Below are 22,227 nucleotides of genomic sequence, written 5' to 3'. Positions count from 1 at the left end.
CATTAGGATTTTGGTTTGTACACTTTACTGTAAATTTAACGTTAATTATAAAAGATACCGCATATGACTAATAAAAATCGTTAAAAATTATATTCAAAATAAATCTAAAAAATAAATTCTTAAATGTTTAAAAATCAAAATAAAAGTAAAAATATAAATAAATAGATAACTACAAAAAAATTGGTATGTTATACAAAGAAAAGTATAAATTAAATTTTTATTTATGCCATGTAAGTATGAAGATTAATAAAACCGGTTTCCAAACTTTAGAATTTATGAGAAATTTAACTTTAAATAATATTAAAAGCTTCTTATTTAAAAAAGTTAATACTGTTATCGATTATAAAAAAGATGTTAGGTAGAAATTAAGAAATGTAGTTATACGTGCGGTAAACATTTTGTCAATAACACTAACATAATGCTTGATAAGGCAGTCATTGAAATTATAAAAATATGTAAATAAACAAAATAATGAACGCAAAAAAAAAATTATTAATATAATACCTATAAAGAAATTTGCATTACTAACCTATCTGCTCCACTGTTTTCAGACCTGTTAAAAATTTAAGGAAGATTTACCGGTTCAACCTTTAAATAAATTATATAAATCCATCTACATATAAAATAAAGTTCCCATCAAATTAAAATATTAATAATGTAAACTTAAAAACACATACAATATAAAACAAAAAAACAATATTTATTAGGGAAATGAAGTACAAGTAGAAAATAATGACTACATTGGAACGGAATGGACTGTAAGGATGCCAGGGAATATTTCTCGCAGATCCTGGACATTAGTCCCTTGCTGTTGGGTATTTCTGTTTATTGGACAGGTATTTCATTTTTAACGGTGGTTATACATACATATATGTATATATATATATAATATTTTTTCAGCCTCCACAAAGTACAGAATTAGAGAACACTTACCTTTACTTTTTCATGTTCAAAATGTTTTCGAGCCTAAGCCCATCTTCAGTGATGTTTTTTTAATAATTCTTGTTTTTTTACATTTACACATTAAATTACAGCTTTTTACTTTATTTTGTAAAAATTGTTTATCGATAAATTTTTTTTTTATTTTATAAAAATAAATATATATACATGTATATTTATTTATTTATGTTTAGTTCTATTTAAGATAAGCAGGTTTGGAATTGTATTCAGATCCTTTATAAAAAAAACAATGCAGAAAATATTTTTTTTGCTTTGGTTATTAGGAAATTAATGAGATATCTACATCTTTCTCCTGACACAATTCCTCTTCAGTACACTGACTGAAGGGCTTTCAGTCTAGCAGGAATCCGGCTGACGGAGTTCTTAGTTTCGTGGAGGGTCTAATCCGTTCCCTTCATGGAGGGAGTCGCCCATGGTGTCTGAAAACAGTAGCCTGATTAATTATTATTGTAAGATGAAGGAAGAATAGAGAATCTTTGTTGTGGGGATTCTTCTTTTTTTGGTAGTCTAGGCCGAGCCGAATTTGCTGTAAAGGGACGGCCTTCTTGCTTCATTTTGCCTGACTATTCTTGTTTGTAAATATTAACAACCATAACCTTTGAAAGACATGAGCCTTGTGAAGAGCATCACAATGGAGAATTCAGGCCTCATCTTTCTCTCTGTTGGTGTCAGCTGCTGGATTTCTTCTACAGTCTTCGTCTGTTTTCTTTTTTTCTCTGTTGTTAGGATACAGGAGTGTAAATGACTATTTTGTTACTGTGACGTAAAAAAAAATATTTAAAAAAAAAAGTGATCAAGGAAACATTAAACCACTACATAAAATCACTTAAAAATAACGGTATAGATAAGTTAATCGTAAATCGATTAATAATCTGTATAAATCTTTGTTTATTTTAAATTATTTTTTCAGCAGGAAGGTAGCGCTTAGTATTCTTAAATGTAAAATAATAGATACGAGATGAACTCATTAATAATGGATTCTCCTTTAAGCAGCATATTTGAGAAATATTTTTACAATGTATGTTTTTTTTTTTTTTTGTCTTCAGTCATTTGACTGGTTTGATGCAGCTCTCCAAGATTCCCTATCTAGTGCTAGTCGTTTCATTTCAGTATACCCTCTACATCCTACATCCCCAACAATTTGTTTTACATACTCCAAACGTGGCCTGCCTACACAATTTTTTCCTTCTACCTGTCCTTCTAATATTAAAGCGACTATTCCAGGATGCCTTAGTATGTGGCCTATAAGTCTGTCTCTTCTTTTAACTATATTTTTCCAAATGCTTCTTTCTTCATCTATTTGCCGCAATACCTCTTCATTTGTCACTTTATCCACCCATCTGATTTTTAACATTCTCCTATAGCACCACATTTCAAAAGCTTCTAATCTTTTCTTCTCAGATACTCCGATTGTCCAAGTTTCACTTCCATATAAAGCGACACTCCAAACATACACTTTCAAAAATCTTTTCCTGACATTTAAATTAATTTTTGATGTAAACAAATTATATTTCTTACTGAAGGCTAGTTTAGCTTGTGCTATTCGGCATTTTATATCGCTCCTGCTTCGTCCATCTTTAGTAATTTTACTTCCCAAATAACAAAATTCTTCTACCTCCATAATCTTTTCTCCTCCTATTTTCACATTCAGCGGTCCATCTTTGTTATTTCTACTACATTTCATTACTTTTGTTTTCTTCTTGTTTATTTTCATGAGATAGTTCTTGCGTAGGACTTCATCTATGCCGTTCATTGTTTCTTCTAAATCCTTTTTACTCTCGGCTAGAATTACTATATCATCAGCAAATCGTAGCATCTTTATCTTTTCACCTTGTACTGTTACTCCGAATCTAAATTGTTCTTTAACATCATTAACTGCTAGTTCCATGTAAAGATTAAAAAGTAACGGAGATAGGGAACATCCTTGTCGGACTCCCTTTCTTATTAGGGCTTCTTTCTTATGTTCTTCAATTGTTATTGTTGCTGTTTGGTTCCTGTACATGTTAGCAATTGCTCTTCTATCTCTGTATTTGAACCCTAATTTTTTTAAAATGCTGAACATTTTATTCCAGTCTACGTTATCGAAAGCCTTTTCTAGGTCTATAAACGCCAAGTATGTTGGTTTGTTTTTCTTTAATCTTCCTTCTACTATTAATCTGAGGCCTAAAATTGCTTCCCTTGTCCCTATACTTTTCCTGAAACCAAATTGGTCTTCTCCTAACACTTCTTCCACTCTCCTCTCAATTCTTCTGTATAAAATTCTAGTTAAGATTTTTGATGCATGACTAGTTAAACTAATTGTTCTGTATTCTTCACATTTATCTGCCCCTGCTTTCTTTGATATCATAACTATAACACTTTTTTTGAAGTCTGATGGAAATTCCCCATTTTCATAAATATTACACACCAGTTTGTATAATCTATCAATCGCTTCCTCACCTGCACTGCGCAGTAATTCTACAGGTATTCCGTCTATTCCAGGAGCCTTTCTGCCATTTAAATCTTTTAATGCTCTCTTAAATTCAGATCTCAGTAATGTTTCTCCCATTTCATCCTCCTCAACTTCCTCTTCTTCCTCTATAACACCATTTTCTAATTCATTTCCTCCGTATAACTCTTCAATATATTCCACCCATCTATCGACTTTACCTTTCGTATTATATATTGGTGTACCATCTTTGTTTAACACATTATTAGATTTTAATTTATGTACCCCAAAATTTTCCTTAACTTTCCTGTATGCTCTGTCTATTTTACCAATGTTCATTTCTCTTTCCACTTCTGAACACTTTTCTTTAATCCACTCTTCTTTCACCAGTTTGGACTTCCTGTTTATAGCATTTCTTAATTTCCGATAGTTCCTTTTACTTTCTTCATCACTAGCATTCTTATATTTTCTACGTTCATCCATCAGCTGTAATATATCGTCTGAAACCCAAGGTTTTCTACCGGTTCTCTTTATTCCGCCTAAGTTTGCTTCTGCTGATTTAAGAATTTCCTTTTTAACATTCTCCCATTCTTCTTCTACATTTTCTACCTTATCTTTTTTACTCAGACCTCTTGCGATGTCCTCCTCAAAAATCTTCTTTACCTCCTCTTCCTCAAGCTTCTCTAAATTCCACCGATTCATCTGACACCTTTTCTTCAGGTTTTTAAACCCCAATCTACATTTCATTATCACCAAATTATGATCGCTATCAATGTCTGCTCCAGGGTAAGTTTTGCAGTCAACGAGTTGATTTCTAAATCTTTGCTTAACCATGATATAATCTATCTGATACCTTCCAGTATCGCCTGGCTTTTTCCAAGTGTATATTCTTCTATTATGATTTTTAAATTGGGTGTTGGCAATTACTAAATTATACTTTGTGCAAAATTCTATAAGTCGGTCCCCTCTTTCATTCCTTTTGCCCAGCCCGTATTCACCCACTATATTTCCTTCCTTGCCTTTTCCAATGCTTGCATTCCAATCTCCAACTATTATTAAATTTTCATCTCCTTTTACGTGTTTAATTGCTTCATCAATCTCTTCGTATACACACTCTACCTCATCATCATCATGGGCGCTTGTAGGCATATAGACGTTAACAATCGTTGTCGGTTTAGGTTTTGATTTTATCCTTATTACAATGATTCTATCGCTATGCGTTTTGAAATACTCCACTCTCCTCCCTATCTTCTTGTTCATCACGAAACCTACTCCTGCCTGCCCATTATTTGACGCTGAGTTAATTACTCTAAAATCACCTGACCAAAAGTCGCCTTCCTCTTCCCACCGAACCTCACTAATTCCTACTATATCCACATTTGTCCTACCCATTTCCCTTTTTAAATTTTCTAGCCTACCAACCTTTTTCAAGCTTCTAACATTCCATGCTCCGACTCGTAGAATGTTATTTTTTAATTTTCTGGTGACCCCTTCCTTAGTAGTCCCCACCCGGAGATCCGAACGGGGGACTATTTTACCTCCGGAATATTTTACCAAGGAAGGCATTATTGCTATGTGAAAATGCAGAGAGCCACATTTTCTTGGGAAAAAAGCAGCTGTAGTTTTCCATTGCTTTCAGCTGCGCAGTACTCAGAGGACTGAGTGATGTTGATACGGCCGTTTAAGTCGTCCTGACTCACGCCCCTAACAACTACTGAAAGAGCTGCTGCCCTCTTTCAGGAATCATTCCTTAGTCTGGCTCTCAACAGATACCTCTCCGATATGGTTGCACCTTCGGTCCAGCTACTCTGTATCCCTGAGCACTCAAGCCCCCTCACCAACGGCAAGGTCTCATGATTCATAGAGGAGGACAATGTATGTAAGAAATAACAATATTTAACCTCATAAATACGCTTAACCTTCAACCGGTGAGGTGACGTCATAATGACGGAGCATATTTGGTTGCTATGCGATTACTCCCACCCTCCATCACATAATGAAACATGCTTTGCAGTAGCCGGTTATTTTTTAGTTTTAATTAGATCGCCGTGCACTGAGAATTTTTATAGCGTCTGATTTTTCTCAATCGAGTATCTGACGTGCGCTTACCATTTATGTAAAGTATAACCTCCTCTCGTAAAATGATCAAATAACGCAGATTTTTGTTTAAATATTAATTTCTTTGCATTTAGCCGTTTCAATTTTATTAGCAAATCGTATTAATTTTTTCCAGCGTAAAAATGAATGCGTGCGATCAGAATTTCGAAGAAGCAATTCTTCATTAACCGGATGGATGAGAAAGTGAGGATTTGGATATCGATGAACCAATTACAGGTCAAAATAGGGAACAAGGTGCAAACGGTAATCAGGAACGAGTTAGAGATGGAAATTGAGAGGCGGTTGCTGTAGGAAGTGAGGAACGATCGGTGGATCGGAATGACTGTATCGTTAGCAAACACGACATAGATCCTGAGGTCGAAGTTTCAGGAGGCGGTGAAAATATAATCAATATAATGATTATATAATCGATAAACACAGAGAAATAGATGGAAACATTTATCTGACTAAAACCAATTTTAGTCGGTCTAAAGTAGAACCGAGAAGAAATACCCAAGTTGTGGCACAATACATATTACGAATCGGTATCGGGTGTAATATTTGAAATGAAAGTGAAATTGAAGTACGGAATAAACTATTTTCCTATTTACTATTAAACTGTTTTACCGTATTAAAAAGCGGTTTAAAGTATTAAAGCTGTAAAAACTTTTATTCACTTAACAATAACTAAAATTAAAAATTACATAAAAAGTAACAAAAAATTAAGGGGTAAAATGATGTCATCTCACCGTATGTTTTGGTGAAACGTCACCTCACCTCACCAACTAAAGGTTAAAGTAAAACCTCGGGTCAGATGTATAGATTACATTTTATTAATTTATATTTGTCAAATTAATTACAAACTTAGTTTATTACTTTTTATACGATAATAAGTATCATTACCTGAGAAATATCAGTGAATTTTCTAGACGTATAAGTATAGCCGATCTGTAGTTGCTGTATAAATGGATGTATTAAATAAAAACTGTACGATAATTTACTTAAAGGATGGAATGTTTCACACGATAAAACTGTATTTACCACTCCTATAACAAATAAAAAAAATTATTATACTTCAAATAAGTAAAAAATAGATAATTTAGTTTTCGTGATTAAATGTATCAGTACATTGTCGGTTGTTAGGATATTGGCCGACTAGCTGTTTACTTGACATTTCTAAATGGTTCATCCGATTGTCACGAGTACATTTTCATTTTTTGTTTGACGGGGATTTTTCAAGAATCTTATATCTAAGATTTTAGTGTTTTTTCCTTTCTGTTTGTTTTAGATTGATTTTTTTTAAAGAAAACGGAATAATGTAAGTCTAAACAATAACTAAAATTAGAGAACAAACTATTTAAAAAATTACTTTCGTATTTTCATACGCACCTTAAGATATTGCTCCGTACTACACATACTTACCGATTTAATTTCTCACTGAACTGTACCATCACTATGCCAGCCCCAATATATCATATTTAAAGACGGGACAAAGCGATGAATTAATGTAAAACTTTTACAGAAAAGAATTAAATAAAGCAATTTAAAAATCACAATTTTGCTTTGTCATGCAGTCATTTATATACTTTCTTATAACTGACAATTCTATTAAAATATTTGTATTTCATAATTTTTTTCAAGATTTCTTTTTTCTTTTAGTTTCAGTGCTATGGCAAATTTATTGCTACCTTTTAATATATTTACTAAATATTAAATAATGAATAAATAAATATTTATAACAGTATTTTAAACACTGTCCGTAAGATGCTGAACTAAGTTTGACGTGAAAGATTGTAGAACAACAGTTTTGGTTTTCTCTTAAAGTTTTGCCTTACTGTTTTAGGTATTTTAAAATATCATTGAACTGCTACAGTACAATGTTATAATCTTATGATTTTTCACCTTACCGTTACAGTTGCAACTGCGAGTTGAAAAACATAACTATTTCATCGTGTAAGTTTCAATTGATCATTATGTTTGTTTTGCCCCATTTCAAGGCGACTTCATAGGTAAACTCAGGGCAATAAAATTTATTGCCAAGCACAATTTTATAACCGCTATAGTATGCCGCAGTATAATACGTCCTGTAAGTCCAAAACATCGCGTTGCGGACGATCTTTGGAGCTCCGTGGTTCGTCAGGAACGCCACTCTCCGATCTGATGCGAGATTGCAATCCGTGTCCGAGGTGGGGGTGGCGCAGGCGCGCAGACTGTTCGGGAGAGCGGCTGTGTCCGAACACAGTCATCTTCGGGACATCTGCCGAGAGGACCCAACTCCGACAGTTGTAAGGAAGCGGCCTCACGCCGTACTGGACGAGCCACCGTGATGGTGCGGTGCGGTAGCCGAAAATCGACAAACCAGGCTTAGGGGCCTCCATATCGCATGAGCCATAAACGGAATAGTGCGTCAGACGCGTTTCCGGGGTCGCGAATGAATAGTTTTTCGCGAGTTATATAGTTTGAAGACTTCAAATACGGTAAGTCGCGCATAAAACAAAAACGCGGTTTTTTTTTTCTTTTTTTTTTTTTCTCGTGTGTGTCTTCTGCTTCTTTTGTTGCAGATACCAACAGCCACTACAAAAACAAATGGTTTCTTCACTGCGGCCACGCGGTCCCCCCAGCCCCTTCTCAGACACACGTGTGTCTGAAGGTTAATAATTACGTGGAGTGAATAATTACTGTTTACTTCTTTCCAGAAAATCGCCGCCCCAAAACCGCGATCGCGAATAGGTATCACCATTTGTAAGTTCCCTATTACCTTCCTTTCCTTTCAAGAAAGAAGAAAGAGGGAACGAGCCCAGCAGCCATCAGCCCAGCAGTCACAAGCCCAGCAGCCACCTGCCCAGCAGTCACCTGCTCAGCAGCCACTGACAGCACAGAAGAACGAAGAAACCTGCACTTTCCCCCGTTCAGCCCTTCGGGGCCTCGGGAATTTCAAGGTTAATTGTATGTAACTTCGGTTACTACCAATTCTTGGAAAGTGCAGGCCAAAGAAGAACGAAGAGGTCTTCGGAAGAAGAAGAGGGAGAAGAAGAAGGAAGACCAACCACTCGCCTCAACATCACGGACTGGAGTCCGGAACAGAGCCCAGCAGAGATGCGTCCTGAAGGGCAGCCATACCAGAAGCGGATGAAGAGCTTCTACACAACCTCTCCTATTTCAAAACTTACAGTAAGATAAAATAACCTAGCAATTGCGACTCCTCCGGAAAAGGAGACGCATTGCTCCCTCCTTACAGGTAGTGCCCCGTTGTGGCGTATTCCTGCTAACCTATTAAAGAGTTAGCACCGAAAGGACTTCAGTGGACGGTCTGAAGGGGAATTACGTCGGGAGGACAGGCTTTATAAGCCTAGCCTTCCGCGGTCGGCCCATGAAATGGGTTCGATAACGCTGGTTTAACAACGGATTGGAATGCAATTAAATCCGTCTTAAATTCACTAAAATAATAATAGACAAAACTTGAAAAATTAGATCCGAGATTAAAAAAATAACCCTTTTAAAAAACAAGCCCGATTAGAATGATCCAGCAGCAAGGGACTCTGTCCAGGTTCTGCGATAAAGTAGGGAGTAATAGACTCCTGCCAACTTTGCATTCCATTCCTACGTCCTGTAAATTATAATAGAGTTTATCTTTCTTCTTTCTTATTCGTGTCCTTTTTACTGCCGTGTTTCAAGATTATAAGAGATCTCCATTCTTTCGGTCTCCAGCCAACTGCCTCACTCAAATCCAGTCTCCTCCCTATTTCACAAAACCATTCCGCCCTAACCTCATCCTTCCACCATATACCGGGTCTACCTCAACCTCTTCATCCATATTTCTTGTAGCTTATTAGTATGGTTTATACAATATAAAAACAAATTACGTACAGTAATAATAAAAACTATTAATAATGCTTTCATATTATTATCCAAAATCACATTGCAATGCCTCATCTTTCAGGAAAGTAAGCTACAAAATAACATTTAATTAAAACTTAAAGCAAACATAATGTTCTTCTTAGTACAAACAAACTCTTCCTTTATAAATCTCTTGGAGTTTATAAATCAATTGTAATAACTATTTCAGCTTTTACTTGATTTATTTCAGTTTATTGCAAGACCGCTAAACTTGTACATTTTAGTAAAACGGTGCGGGATCCAATTTAAATAGAGTTATCTAATCTTACAATAATATTTACTAATCTTGTACATATTTACTAGTTTTTTAATTTTTTTTTAGTTTGTAATGTTATAGACTTGGTAGTTTTCATCAGTTTAATGAGGCTTTCTTTCTTATGAATATTATGGCATAACTCTCAAAGTATTAAAAATACAGCTTTTAAGAAGTAACACTCAAATTTATCAGGAATATTCTAGTATTACTTAAGAAAAAATTTAGGGATTTTTATGTGAACTATTTTCTATATGCATTCTAATCCGCTGAATGTAGATTAAATATCTGCATGAATATTAAGAATGGATTCCACAATTCTCACAAATATTTTAATTAATATATTTTTTTTAAATTTAAGTTTTGATTTGTTGTTTTTAAGTTATTTTGTACGAATATTTATATGTTTGATGTTTGTATTTGAGAAAGTTTCTTTGAATATTGTTTGGAAGTGCATTTAAAAATTTTATTAAGAATTTTATACTTACTTTAAAAGAAGTATAATTTATATATATATATATATATATGATTACCTCCATGACCGATGTGACAAGCAAATATAATCCAAGCGATTCCAATTGCCCATAAAATTCTATGCAGCGATTCATAAAGGGGCTCCAAAACTGGATTATAGTTATGATCGTGCTGTATAAATGGATACATTCCAAATAATGATACTAAGCAACATATTGTTGCAATTGTCCATCCTCTTATTACTGCTTCCTAAAGAAAAAAAAAAATCCATATTTTTTATAGACATTTTTTATAGTCGCTTCAAAGAGATCTATCTATATTGTTTCTGTACTGCCATTCTTACTTTCCTAATTTTCCATCCTTTAAAAATTTTTCTAAATGTATGAATCCATTTTTTTTTTGTTCTTCCAGTATTTTATTTTATATCATTATAATGTACGGTCTTTATTACACGCTTATAAAGATAGTCTACTACAGATATTTAACAACTATTACCTGTAGAAATTTGTAGCTAACATTTTCTGTTGTGCATTATTGTTTATTCTTATGTCTAGTTAGGTTTTTGTTTATTGTATTTATTTTGTAATTCAGTATAAGCTTTTTTTGTTTATTTAAAATATCACTCGTTTTATTTAGACATTAAGTGGAAATCTATTGTCACTTGTAAAGGGCAAATCGATACTCTTATCCTAATGATTAATCATTCAGTTGCATCAAACTGTGCAATGTGTGAAATTTTATGTTAAACTACTTTCAAATTTAAATAGAATGAGATAAGATTGACATTGTTGTAGGATGTGTAATTTGATGTTAGTAAACTAAGAAATGTCTGATTTTTTTTTTATCATTATTACTTAATGCATGTAGTCATCTATGCTAAATGGTTATTGAAATAAACTGGCAACTATAAAAATGTCCAAAAACTGTTAACAAAAAATTTACTTAAAATCTAAAATTAGGTGGTCATTTCAATTGTTAAACAATCAACAGCGGTAGACGTTCTGAAAATTATATTTATAAGAATTAAATATAAATAGTTGAAAAAATGATTGCTATGAAATAGTGTTAAATATTAATTAAAAATAAATACAGAACATATAAAAAAATAACTCGATTTCAAATAGATGTAGTAATAACAAAAATGTATTAGAATTACAAGACAAATTATATACCATTCAAACGTGTTTAAAATCTCACTTACTAAGTTATAAATTTTCTATATGCCTTAAATCTGCCGGGTGGGAAACATCAAGACTATAATTGAATTCATCTGTAATGTGTTTTAGACAGTTCGTCTGTTATAGAAGTTACTATAGTAGCGATCTTAGTTTTCAGCTCACTCAAATCATCAAATTATGAAAGACAAACTTGTTTCACATATCCCCACAAGCGTAATGTCTGGGGATCTTGAAGGGCAACAGTGTAGTGCCAAGTCTTGAATTCTTGAATGCATATCCAGGATTGAGGCGATGTTTGTTTAGAAATTGGCAAACTCAGTCTTTTGATTATAAATAATCTTGTGAAAAATGAATTCTTCAGAATCTTCATTTAGTTGTGGAAAAAGCCATCTTAACACAACCATATGAGGAATCCTAAGTTCTCAACAAGTGTGATGAATGGATTTAGCTTCACTGAAAAACCTCTTAAATTTGTTGTACATTTTCTTCTGAATTGCACGGGTGCCCCGACTTACATAAACACCTCAATTCTTTAGATTTTTTATACCAGCAATGTTCTTAGCCGAAGGTGGATCCATTCTGAAGCCCTATTGAAACCCATGCTGAAATGTAATTATGGACTCTTGTCTTGCTAAATTGTAGAATATAAAACGTCTTCTACTGTAAAAATTTCATTTTGTTTACAACTGATATTTGCATGCTTTTGAGCGTTAGTATTGCGATCTGGCAAAATTTGAAAATTTCATATATGCACTTTGAAATGGTGCAAATTTCATTCACTGACCGTGCTTGGTTGTGCCAGAGTATCCTTTGAAATCAGGTCATTCTTTTTTATACACACTGTACCTTGGAAATGCTGTAAAAGTGTATTTCCTAATATAAATATAAATAATACAAACAGCTGTTATAATTTTAGGCAATTCTGTTCAGAAGTGAAAAGGTAGTTTAAAACCATCTAACCAGTAAACCTTCAACTCTGATTGCCCATCATAATCTAATGCACACCCATTATGTAGATGTAGATAAGAAAAACTTTATTTCAGTATACATAGATAGTATGAACTTAATAATCAGATGGGTACCCGCTCTCATAAGCAAAATTTAAGAGAAGAGGTAACTGTTTACTGAACTTACTTCACTTTTACAAATAAATTTTAAATAAAAATAAAATTCTAAAAGGCAAAAAAAAAATTCTGATATCTAACAAGATATCAGTCCCCTATTATACAAATGCTGTTTCTCCAAGATTATTGATGAAATAACTTTCCCAACTATCTAATTCCTGTTTACTATGAATAATTTTTAAAACTTGTTTCACATAAACCGCGTAATGAATTTCTAGGCATAAAAAAAAACTGTGAGTTCCTTCCTTACAATTATAACTTTAAAGTTGCTGTAGCTACTCTACAAAATTGGCTTCTACTCTCGGAAATACTAGAAGAAAGCTGTACTACTAAAAAAGTTGGCATTTATAAGTAGATTTGTAAGACAATGATTAAAATGTAGGACATTGTAAAACGAACTAAAAGAAAGATTAAAGTAGAAAAATTAATTTTTAGCTCTTTATTACTCTAGAAATTGTCTATAGCCCAACATTGCAAAAATTTTACTTAACAAAATTTTTGTTAAGTAGGTGTGAGCATGTTGATATTTTTACTAAATCAAGATTTTTGTACTTTTAATAATAAAGGTTAATTTTTACTTTAGTGACTATATTTGTAAAAGTGTGTGCACAAAAAATTTATTTTTTATGTGTAGATTTCAACAGTTATCAGTTTTATACTACTTCCTAGCAAAATCAGATTTTCATAATTAAAGGTATTTGGAGGGACAAAGGATGGCCCAAACATGATTTAACAAAACCTCTTAAAAGTCCAAAATTACATGCACCTTGTGACTTTTTTGTTCCTTCTTCTGAAATTGGAGGGCCAGCGTTTTGAACTCTTTCATGACCATTTTGAAGTAGAGGCAGTTTAGAAGATGGGTTTCAATATCATCTTTCAGGATAGCAGATATGTTAGGCCAAGTGCATACAGATTGGTGGGGATTACTTCAAAAAAAAAAAAAAAATCAAGTTGGATTTTGTACAATGCATGTGGTAATACATTCATAATAGATCTGTAGTAGTATTTAGTAATAGATTTATTCTCATTCTTTTTTTTTTTTAATAGCTCTCAAATATTTAACATTAAAATTCTTAGTGGAGTGTAAATTCAGCTTACATAGTGGATATCTTTTAATTTACCCAAAATGCCTTTCAAAATTAAATCTACCAAATTTTATTATATAGTTAATTATTTCAGACAGGATATAAAACTTTAACCTACTCCCAAATTTAATTGTTATTTCATATTTCTCTATTTTAATATTAATATCCCTTTTGATATTTATTACTTCAACCTGAAGCATTACATTACTAATAATTATTGCAAGAAAATTTATTAAACAGCCTAGTAATTACCACCTTTTCTTGTAGGCTGTACTATCATAAAGTATAACATGAAATTTTGTTTGTTCTGTAGTTTGGTTACCTGAGAACAAAAAATTGTTTTTAGTAGAAACTTATAAGTTTTTAGTAGTTTTTTTATAATTGAAGTTATTATCAACAAAAACAGCTATTATTCAAACACCACTGTTAAAGAAGTCATGCTATATTTTATTTAAATATTCTTTTTAATTAAATTAGAATAAATAAAATTTTAATTGACTTTACCTTTTTCATTATAATTGGCTGCTTACTGTGCTGTTGCAATATTAGACCAAGAAGGAATCCAATAAGCCATGGTCCAGCTCTTGTATAAAATGGTGTGTATGTTTTATTTGTTTTTTCTCTTAATAATTCAAATCTTTTGATAAAAACCAATTAAAAATTAGTACAGTATAATTATAAATAACCAATTAATTTTCATTAATGTATTATATTATAGAAATTATTGTATACATTCATTTTTCAGAACATCTGATCTACATACAAGAGGTGTTTGATAAGTTTGCCAAAATATAAGAGATGAAGATCGTAGTATATCATTGATATCATTCTTAGTTTTCCACATCTTTGTAGATGCATACATACAGTTTCAATCAGATTTATTAATAATTCTGTTGTTGCCAGTCATTTGAGTCAATCAAGAATTGTGATTTGTGAAAAATAAATGAAAACAATTTTGTTTAGCGATCAAATATTACTTTTTGATAGGCAAAACCCTACATCAAACTAAAGAAAAGCTGGATAAATATTTTAGTGAGTAGGCTCCATCAATTAAAGCAGTGATTTGGTTATTTTCAGATTGATCATATAAACACAAACGATTGAACAATCTAGATGGCCTGTTATGGTCATAACTGCAAAGAATATTTTAAAAAATTCATGATATGGTGATGGAAAGATTAAAAATAAAAAAAATGAAAGATCAAAAGTGTTTGAGATTGCTAAGATAATAATCACCTCAAATAAATGAGAGTTTATTTTTTACATGAATATCGCAATATATAAAGGGACATATTTTTTGTTTGTTCTCTGTAATTGTGAAAACTGTTGAACCAATCATTATGAAATTTTAACTGTAGCTTTTTTATGACCCCCCTCAAAATGTTTACCACATTTCAAACCTCACTGATCTCACTACTACATAAATCATAAATAAATAAAAAATGTAGAAATAAATAACTAGAACTTTTTTTGCAAAATCTAATGTTGTCTGTATTGATTGTCATCATCTTTATCGATTGTTGTCCAATATGTCAATATCAGTTATTATGAGATTTACTAAATTTAATGTCATTGTCAAATTTGGTTGCAACCCACAAGAATCATGCTCATGCAAGCAAAGTAGTACTCTATAGAGTTTTATGCTGAACTAAGAAGTTACTCGTACATCAGGGTAAACCATACACATAATTGGCATAAGCTCAACTTTCAATTTAGTATTTTCATAACGCCTAGGTCAGCGAGGTTATAGTTAGGAAGATCTTCTAGGGATACTAGAATTTATGATCTTACACAATGTGAATCTACATCAGAGCATTCTCAAAAACTTGAAGAGCAATGTATACGCTCGGCTCAGAATCAACTCCAGTCTTCAAAAAATATGTTTGGTTTCAAATCAGCTTTTGATTATCACTCTGAAATTGACTATATGAATTTGAAAGATATTAAAATAAGTAACATGATTAAAAAATGTAGCCACTGCAATGCCAAAAAATTGATTGATGAAACTCTTGGACTTTACTCTGCTGGGAGCAAAGTAGTTCTTGAACAACTTCAATATCATCCTGATTTTATTAAAAATTTGATTTTGGAAACACATTTAAATATTTTATTTTATCTTGTAAATTGTGAATAGCGATAACTCTTGAGAGCAACAGCCCACTCATAATTACTAAAAATCATTTCCAGTTTTTGAAGTTCTATACGCATATAGCACAGGCGAAGCTGCAACAGTGGATGCTAGTTTACATATGTGAAAATTATTTTCAGATAAATGTTGCATTTACTCACAATCAAAAGCATGACCATTTAAATTTATTTAACCACAGTTTCAAGGCTGTTTAAACATAAATAAGGGTGATTTTTTCACTGTTTCATTTCAGTTAATGCAATTCGGATACATTGTTATCTACTTAAAATCAAGAAACAGTCAAAATAGTAGGTTGCACTCTGGGAAGTTGTTCTAAACAAGGTGAAAATTGTTACATCAGCAGGAAAGGTGTTGGACACATCTTTTAGGGACCTTGTGGCATAATCTTCATTTACTTTCTGGAAAAGGGTAAAACGATAACTAGGCAATATTATGATGTAGCTTTGTTAAATTTTTAAACCCTTTATTTTTCACCTACTTACTCTTCTGCAATTGCAACAACAAAAGAATGGTGGAACAGGGCTACAAGATAACAATAATTTCATTCTCCCCAACCATCCATCATTGGTAAACTATATCTACAATTGGTAAGTCATGTGATTCACTACACAGCTGTTATAGTGAATCAGTAAATGAGCAGTTCATAAACACATAGCCAGTGTTATGTAATCCCACAAACATCACATGATCTACGTAAAAATAAAACTCTAAAATACCATCAGGTCAACCTCAGTGTAATAATTTATGAATCAAGTATTTGAAGATTCATTATTATGCATCAAAAGCAAGGGATATAACCAAACATAAAGTTGTAGCAATCCAGGGAAAAGTGTCAGTTATGGGTTTAAAGAAAAATAAAAATGTACTAAAAAATTGACAGCATAACATTTATAATATGTTAATGTAGTTTTGTGTAATATATGAATACTTACGGTCCTATGTTTGAGGCTATTATTTTATTGTTAAATGATATCGTAAATGTTGTCATAATGTTTACAATCATGAGTGAAAATAATATACCGTACAAAACATGTTTTGGTTTTGTTGTTGCAATATATAACAACAATGGTGAAAACAGAAACATTTGCATATCTGCAGATAAATACCAACCATGAGGAATACACTGCAAAAATATAGAAGTACATTATTTAATACAAATTTATAATTTTATATAAATAATGATTTTTAATAAACTACAAACAAACATGTACAATTTTATCAGCTATATTAAATCACTTATTTAAACACATTTAGATAAAATCAATTTTTTAATTCGCTTTAAAGATGTCTAATAAATTATTTTTTTAATGTCTGGTTTTATAAATTTTTTTAATTCTTTTGTTTTGTAATATTAAAAATTTTGTTTCATTTAATACCTAGTTAAAATCTATCACATTTTGATTTTTTTTTTAATAAACTTTGAAATTCTTACATTTGAATTTAGTTGATGTAGATTTTATCAAATTCTCTACAAGTTTTGTTTAAAACTTTTATCTATTTATTACCAATTTAACAAAATTATTATACACCAAACATGGTGTAGTGTGTTTTTCGACCCCGGTCTTTTGTCTGTTACCCCAGATTTCTCAAAAATTATTAAAAATATAGTTCTGGGACTTAATTTTTTTTTCAATTTTTTCAGACCACATTTCATATAAAATCACTTAATTTACCTCCTTAATTTGGGTCCTAATAATTACAGTCAGGCTTAATTTTACTGAAGCCACAGAAATTAGAGCATAATCTTTTGCCAGCTGACACTCACCAATGAAGCATTTCTGAACCTATATTTATATCAACTTTCTTCTTTATTTTCACCAGTACAACATGTCCTGAAAGTTTTTTTATATTCTTTGTGAATCATTCTGTATAGTTAGATTAAAAATGTAACTTGAAAAGTTAAAGTATAGGAAGGTTTATAATCTCAGTTACTGTTATAAAATAAGCTATTTTGCTACATTTACAATCTGTGGTAGAATAGAATTACTGTTATAATATATTATTAATATTTAAAGCTTAAATTTGAAAATTTAAATTAAATATACTATTTCTTTAAGCCAGTTATGATATTCAAACTAATTGTTCATTAATCATATTTTTGTTAATGTTTTTTATTATATTTGTTATATTTTCTTGAGCATAAAAGGCATTTAGATTTATTGTTACTTATTTTTAATATTTTCATATTATCTAGACTTGAAAATGTAAGCTTATTTTTATTGTGATCAGTTTAATTAGATTTTTGTTTATTATATTTGTATGCTTGTAAATGTTCCTGAAAGAATTTTTTTATTTTTTTTTTAATTTCTCTTAGTCATTCCTATATAGCTTTTCTCTCAGAATTTTATTTAAAAACTCCTGCTTATTAAAAATATTATAATTATAATTATATATTTTTTAATTATTATTCATTTTAAATTAATTATCATTCGCTGTATTATTGAAAATTTGGGCACCTTATCTCTTTTAATCTTCTATGAAATATTAAGTTGGTAAGGATTTTTCATTTGTAAGAACTGATTTACATTTCCTTTTTATATTTATTAGTTTTTTTGGGGGGGATAGGAAAAAATAAGAAATGGTTTAACAGAATAGCATTTTCAAATAAGCACTTTTAGACTCCTTGATTTATTATTAACCAAGGAAGCCTAGATTAGGTATGTAATTCTTTATTATTAGGTTTAAAAAATAATAATGTTAGTTTTTACAGAAAATCGGTCTGCTATTTGAGATTTATGGTGAATTATAAAAAATATGATTATCACTGTTTAAGTTAGTTCTGCTTAAAATTTAATAATTTATTGTCAGTATAAAGATGCTGTGAGCATAGCAAATTAAAGACTAATTAACTGAGATTTAAAGATGTAATTCAGATTGTGGTAGTGATAATCACACCAGTGTAAAATTCTACAGGAAGATACTGAAGTAAATAAAATTAAATCAGAATTGTTTGTTTTGAAAAACTAATAAATATTTATAGCAGTATGGTATCATTCTCTGGAATCCATAAGAGTTCTTGCCTACAGATTTCTTGGTTTTCCCATTGCTTTACACTTTAGGAGGGCACACTAAAATAACAAGAATCCAGACACTTCATCAGTTTTCTTGTAGAATAAATTATATGTAATTACAAATAGCACAGAATTAAACTGTTACAAGTTGTAACAATTTTACTTCAAAATGTTATCACCTATACAGACTCAAATTTACCTTTTTCTCCAACCAAAATGATGGTCTCATAGAAGTTAAAATGAAAAATTTAAATCAGGCCCAGAAAGCTCTTTAGAGGATGTAATGAATGTAATGAAAACATTATTTGTATAATGTTTATTCTATTTAACTGTAATAAATTTGTTACCTTCTTTAATTAAACTTTATCTTTAAATGAACTTTATTTATAAACACTCCTTTTAAAAAGTTCCAATATAGTGAATTTGTTAAAAAGGTGTCATAAGCTTAGACAAAAATACTTTCTTTTTTTCCATATTTTTGATATGTATGACTATTTTATTTATCGTTAATGTGTATTACTTACCTGGTCAAATGGATCATAGAAATTACTTATATATATTACATTTATGTACCAGAACTCTTCACAATTAGCTTTTTCACCTTCCATTCTATCACAGTTATATCCACGACACAAAATATTTGATGATAAAGTTAACATCATAATTATTACAACAGGGGGTGTTAGTCTGTAACAAAAGTATTAACTTCTTGAATAATTAGACATGATCTAAATCAATTTTGAGGCTCATGTATATGCAAAAGTAGGTTTGCATATCAAGATTTTTGTTTATTATTTACTTATTTTTATTATTACTTATTAGTAGCTTACTTCTTTATTTAATCACAACCAATATTGAGGTTTCATAATAAGCTTCAAAGTACCCTCATCATAGTTCTATGTTCCCAGACTGTTTAACTGCTTCTTAACTTTTTTTTTCAGTTTCCATGGACAACTTTCCACCAAATATTCCTTCACCTTTTAAAGTAATGTAAATCTTTAAAATTTGATTCTGGAATATATCGGTAGTGGTAGAGTCTCATCTGGATTTTCCATGGATATGAAACGTCACAACTGCAGAAATCTTTGTGCAACAACACAGTGCTCTTTATTAGATATTTCATTGTCTACATCATCCCATTGTCGTCTTCATATTGTCATTGACATTCTTAAATCTTAGTGAACAGTTTTATGAACGTCTTTAGAAGTATCCGTAAAAATAAATTCCAAATTTGAGATGATCTCTTGGCGATATTTTTTTATTATTTTATCATCAGTGTAATTTTTCAGTTACAAAATCACTGCTATTTTTTTTAATAATATGCAACTTCCAGAACATTTCACAGTGAGTTTGAACAGTATAAGTTGTTCCTTGTATGAAATCAATTAACAGGATACCAAACTGTTTTCAAAAGATTATGTACATCAACTTGCATTTAGCCAAATTTTGCTTATTTTTTTTGTGCTTTTATCAGTGACTGAAAGTGATGCAACCCAATTAACTGGTAATTCGTTTCTGGAGTGCTAATCTGATATATGTGTTTTATCATTGGTTATAAACAAATTAAGTAATCTTTTACCTACTTCTTTATAGCATGCAAAAAATTACTACACAGACCTCTATTCACAGTTGATTCTGGTCTTCCATTAAATGTACAATATCAGACACACAAATCTCATTGTAGCAAAAATTTTGTGAACTTTTTTAGAAACATCCATAAAAATAAATTCCAAATTTGAGATGGTCTCTTGACAATTTTGTTTTAATTTTATCATCAGTGTAATTCTTTAAGTCGTTGGTGTTACATGCCTAGAATATTCTTCAGTATGCAGGTTTGTTGTATTATTTTAAATCATTTCATCCCGTTTCCATAACTTTCATTCACTCTATTAACATCATGCACAGCAGTCAATTGACCATATGAAACTTAGCAAGTAGCTAATGACAACAAACAATCCAGTCAATGTTGAGACCTACAAATGTGCTAATCTTTACTAAAAAACTGTACAACCTTTACTTTTAACATAACATTCTGTATATGTGAAATTCAAGGACACACATAATAACAAAAAATAGTTTAAAAAATAAATTCCCAATCTGAGGGATGATATGATGGTTTTTTATTTCATCATCAGTACATTTCGTTTAAAACATTAGTAATAGTTAAGGACCATCCAAAACATTCTTCATTACGGACATTAATTGTTTTGTTCTGAAACATTTCATAATGTTTTCATACAGTTCCTACAATGTAATTTTAACCTAGTTTGTAAAACAAAACTTCTCAATTGTGTTTCCTTTTGAATGTATATGTCATCATAAAAAACTAACTTGTCTGTGAACTTATACGGCTTTCTTTCTGATGTATTCAGAAAACTTACATAAAATTTTTGCTGTTTAAATTATCTAAAAATTTAAATAATTCATTAACATATTAACCATGTGTTAATAGAATTTAATATTATATGAAAAAATATAAGCTAGTAAAACAGAGTAATTAAATGAATTAAACTTATCATATTAATCTCATATATATATTTTGTTATTGTTAATAATAACTGAACCATGAAAATTAGTTAAAATTAAAATTTAATTAACACAGTGGTCAATATTTTGATGAATTATTTGAATTTTCAAAAAAAAAAATATATATATATATTTAAATATACTAAAATATATATATTTATAGTTACGGAAGTTAGTTTACTTATTGCTTAGAGTCATGAGCTAGTTTATATATATGTAAATAGTTAAGGAAGGTAGTTTTTCCCTGAACTCTGATGTTCCAGAGTTCAGGTAAGGCAGCATTCGGATATGGTGGGCTCCAAATGTACATTATCTTCTAATGTACGATTGGAAGCATTGGAATTATCCAACACTACGCACACGAAGAAAAATACAAAGTCCAAAATCAAACTAAAGCAAATTACCTACATTTCCACTGACAATGTAAACTCGCTGATGCAGAATGGTAAACTAAAAATAATAACTGACCTAATGAACCAACATAAAATTCTCATCATGGGACTGCAGGAAATAAGAAACTCCAACCAGGATGCCATGGTATCTCAAGGATATAGGCTGTACAAAGGTTTACCTGGGAAGAGAGAGAGGAAAAATGTCCCACAGTTTGGAGCAGTATCTTTCAGTCAAGCTCAAAATAATAAACTCCATACAAGAATTCAAGTCACAATCTCCAAGAATCTCAACACTCACCCTAAAAGTATCTAATAAAATTTACACTATAATAAATGCCCATGCACCCATTAATAATAAAAATAACTCTCCAAAAGACCATAAAGAAACAAAATTAGTTCTGGGATCTAGTCGATCTGACTATAAATAATATTCCCTAAAGCCATTTTAAATAATTAATCAGAAACTTCAATGCTCAACTAGGCAGATAAAGAAGATACTACAACAAAATCGGAAAATGGCCTGCTCAAAAGAAAACAAACAAAAACAGACAGCCTCATCAATCTCTGCAGAAACTAGAACCTAATCTTGAAATCCACACATTTCAAGAAGAAACCTCAATAACTCAATACCTGGAAACACTCTAAGGAAAATG

General features: G+C 30.9%; 1 protein-coding gene across 1 annotated transcript in view; it reads right to left on the bottom strand.

Annotated features, from left to right (window-relative positions):
* LOC142332473 (nose resistant to fluoxetine protein 6-like) overlaps positions 1-22,227 on the bottom strand; it is a 57,150-nt gene that overhangs the window by 6,132 nt on the left and 28,791 nt on the right. The window contains exons 7-11 of the mRNA XM_075378919.1: positions 19,181-19,343; positions 16,578-16,768; positions 14,001-14,133; positions 10,169-10,358; positions 6,389-6,531 (exon numbers count right to left, since the gene is read on the bottom strand). Coding sequence (XP_075235034.1) covers positions 6,389-6,531; positions 10,169-10,358; positions 14,001-14,133; positions 16,578-16,768; positions 19,181-19,343 — 820 coding nt within the window. The remainder of the gene's footprint in view (positions 1-6,388; positions 6,532-10,168; positions 10,359-14,000; positions 14,134-16,577; positions 16,769-19,180; positions 19,344-22,227) is intronic.

The sequence above is a fragment of the Lycorma delicatula genome, chromosome 11 (assembly GCF_047948215.1).
Source record: "Lycorma delicatula isolate Av1 chromosome 11, ASM4794821v1, whole genome shotgun sequence".
Taxonomy (NCBI): domain Eukaryota; kingdom Metazoa; phylum Arthropoda; class Insecta; order Hemiptera; family Fulgoridae; genus Lycorma; species Lycorma delicatula.
The sequence above is the reverse complement of the archived record's forward strand: the minus strand, read 5'-3'. Positions and strand labels throughout refer to the sequence as shown.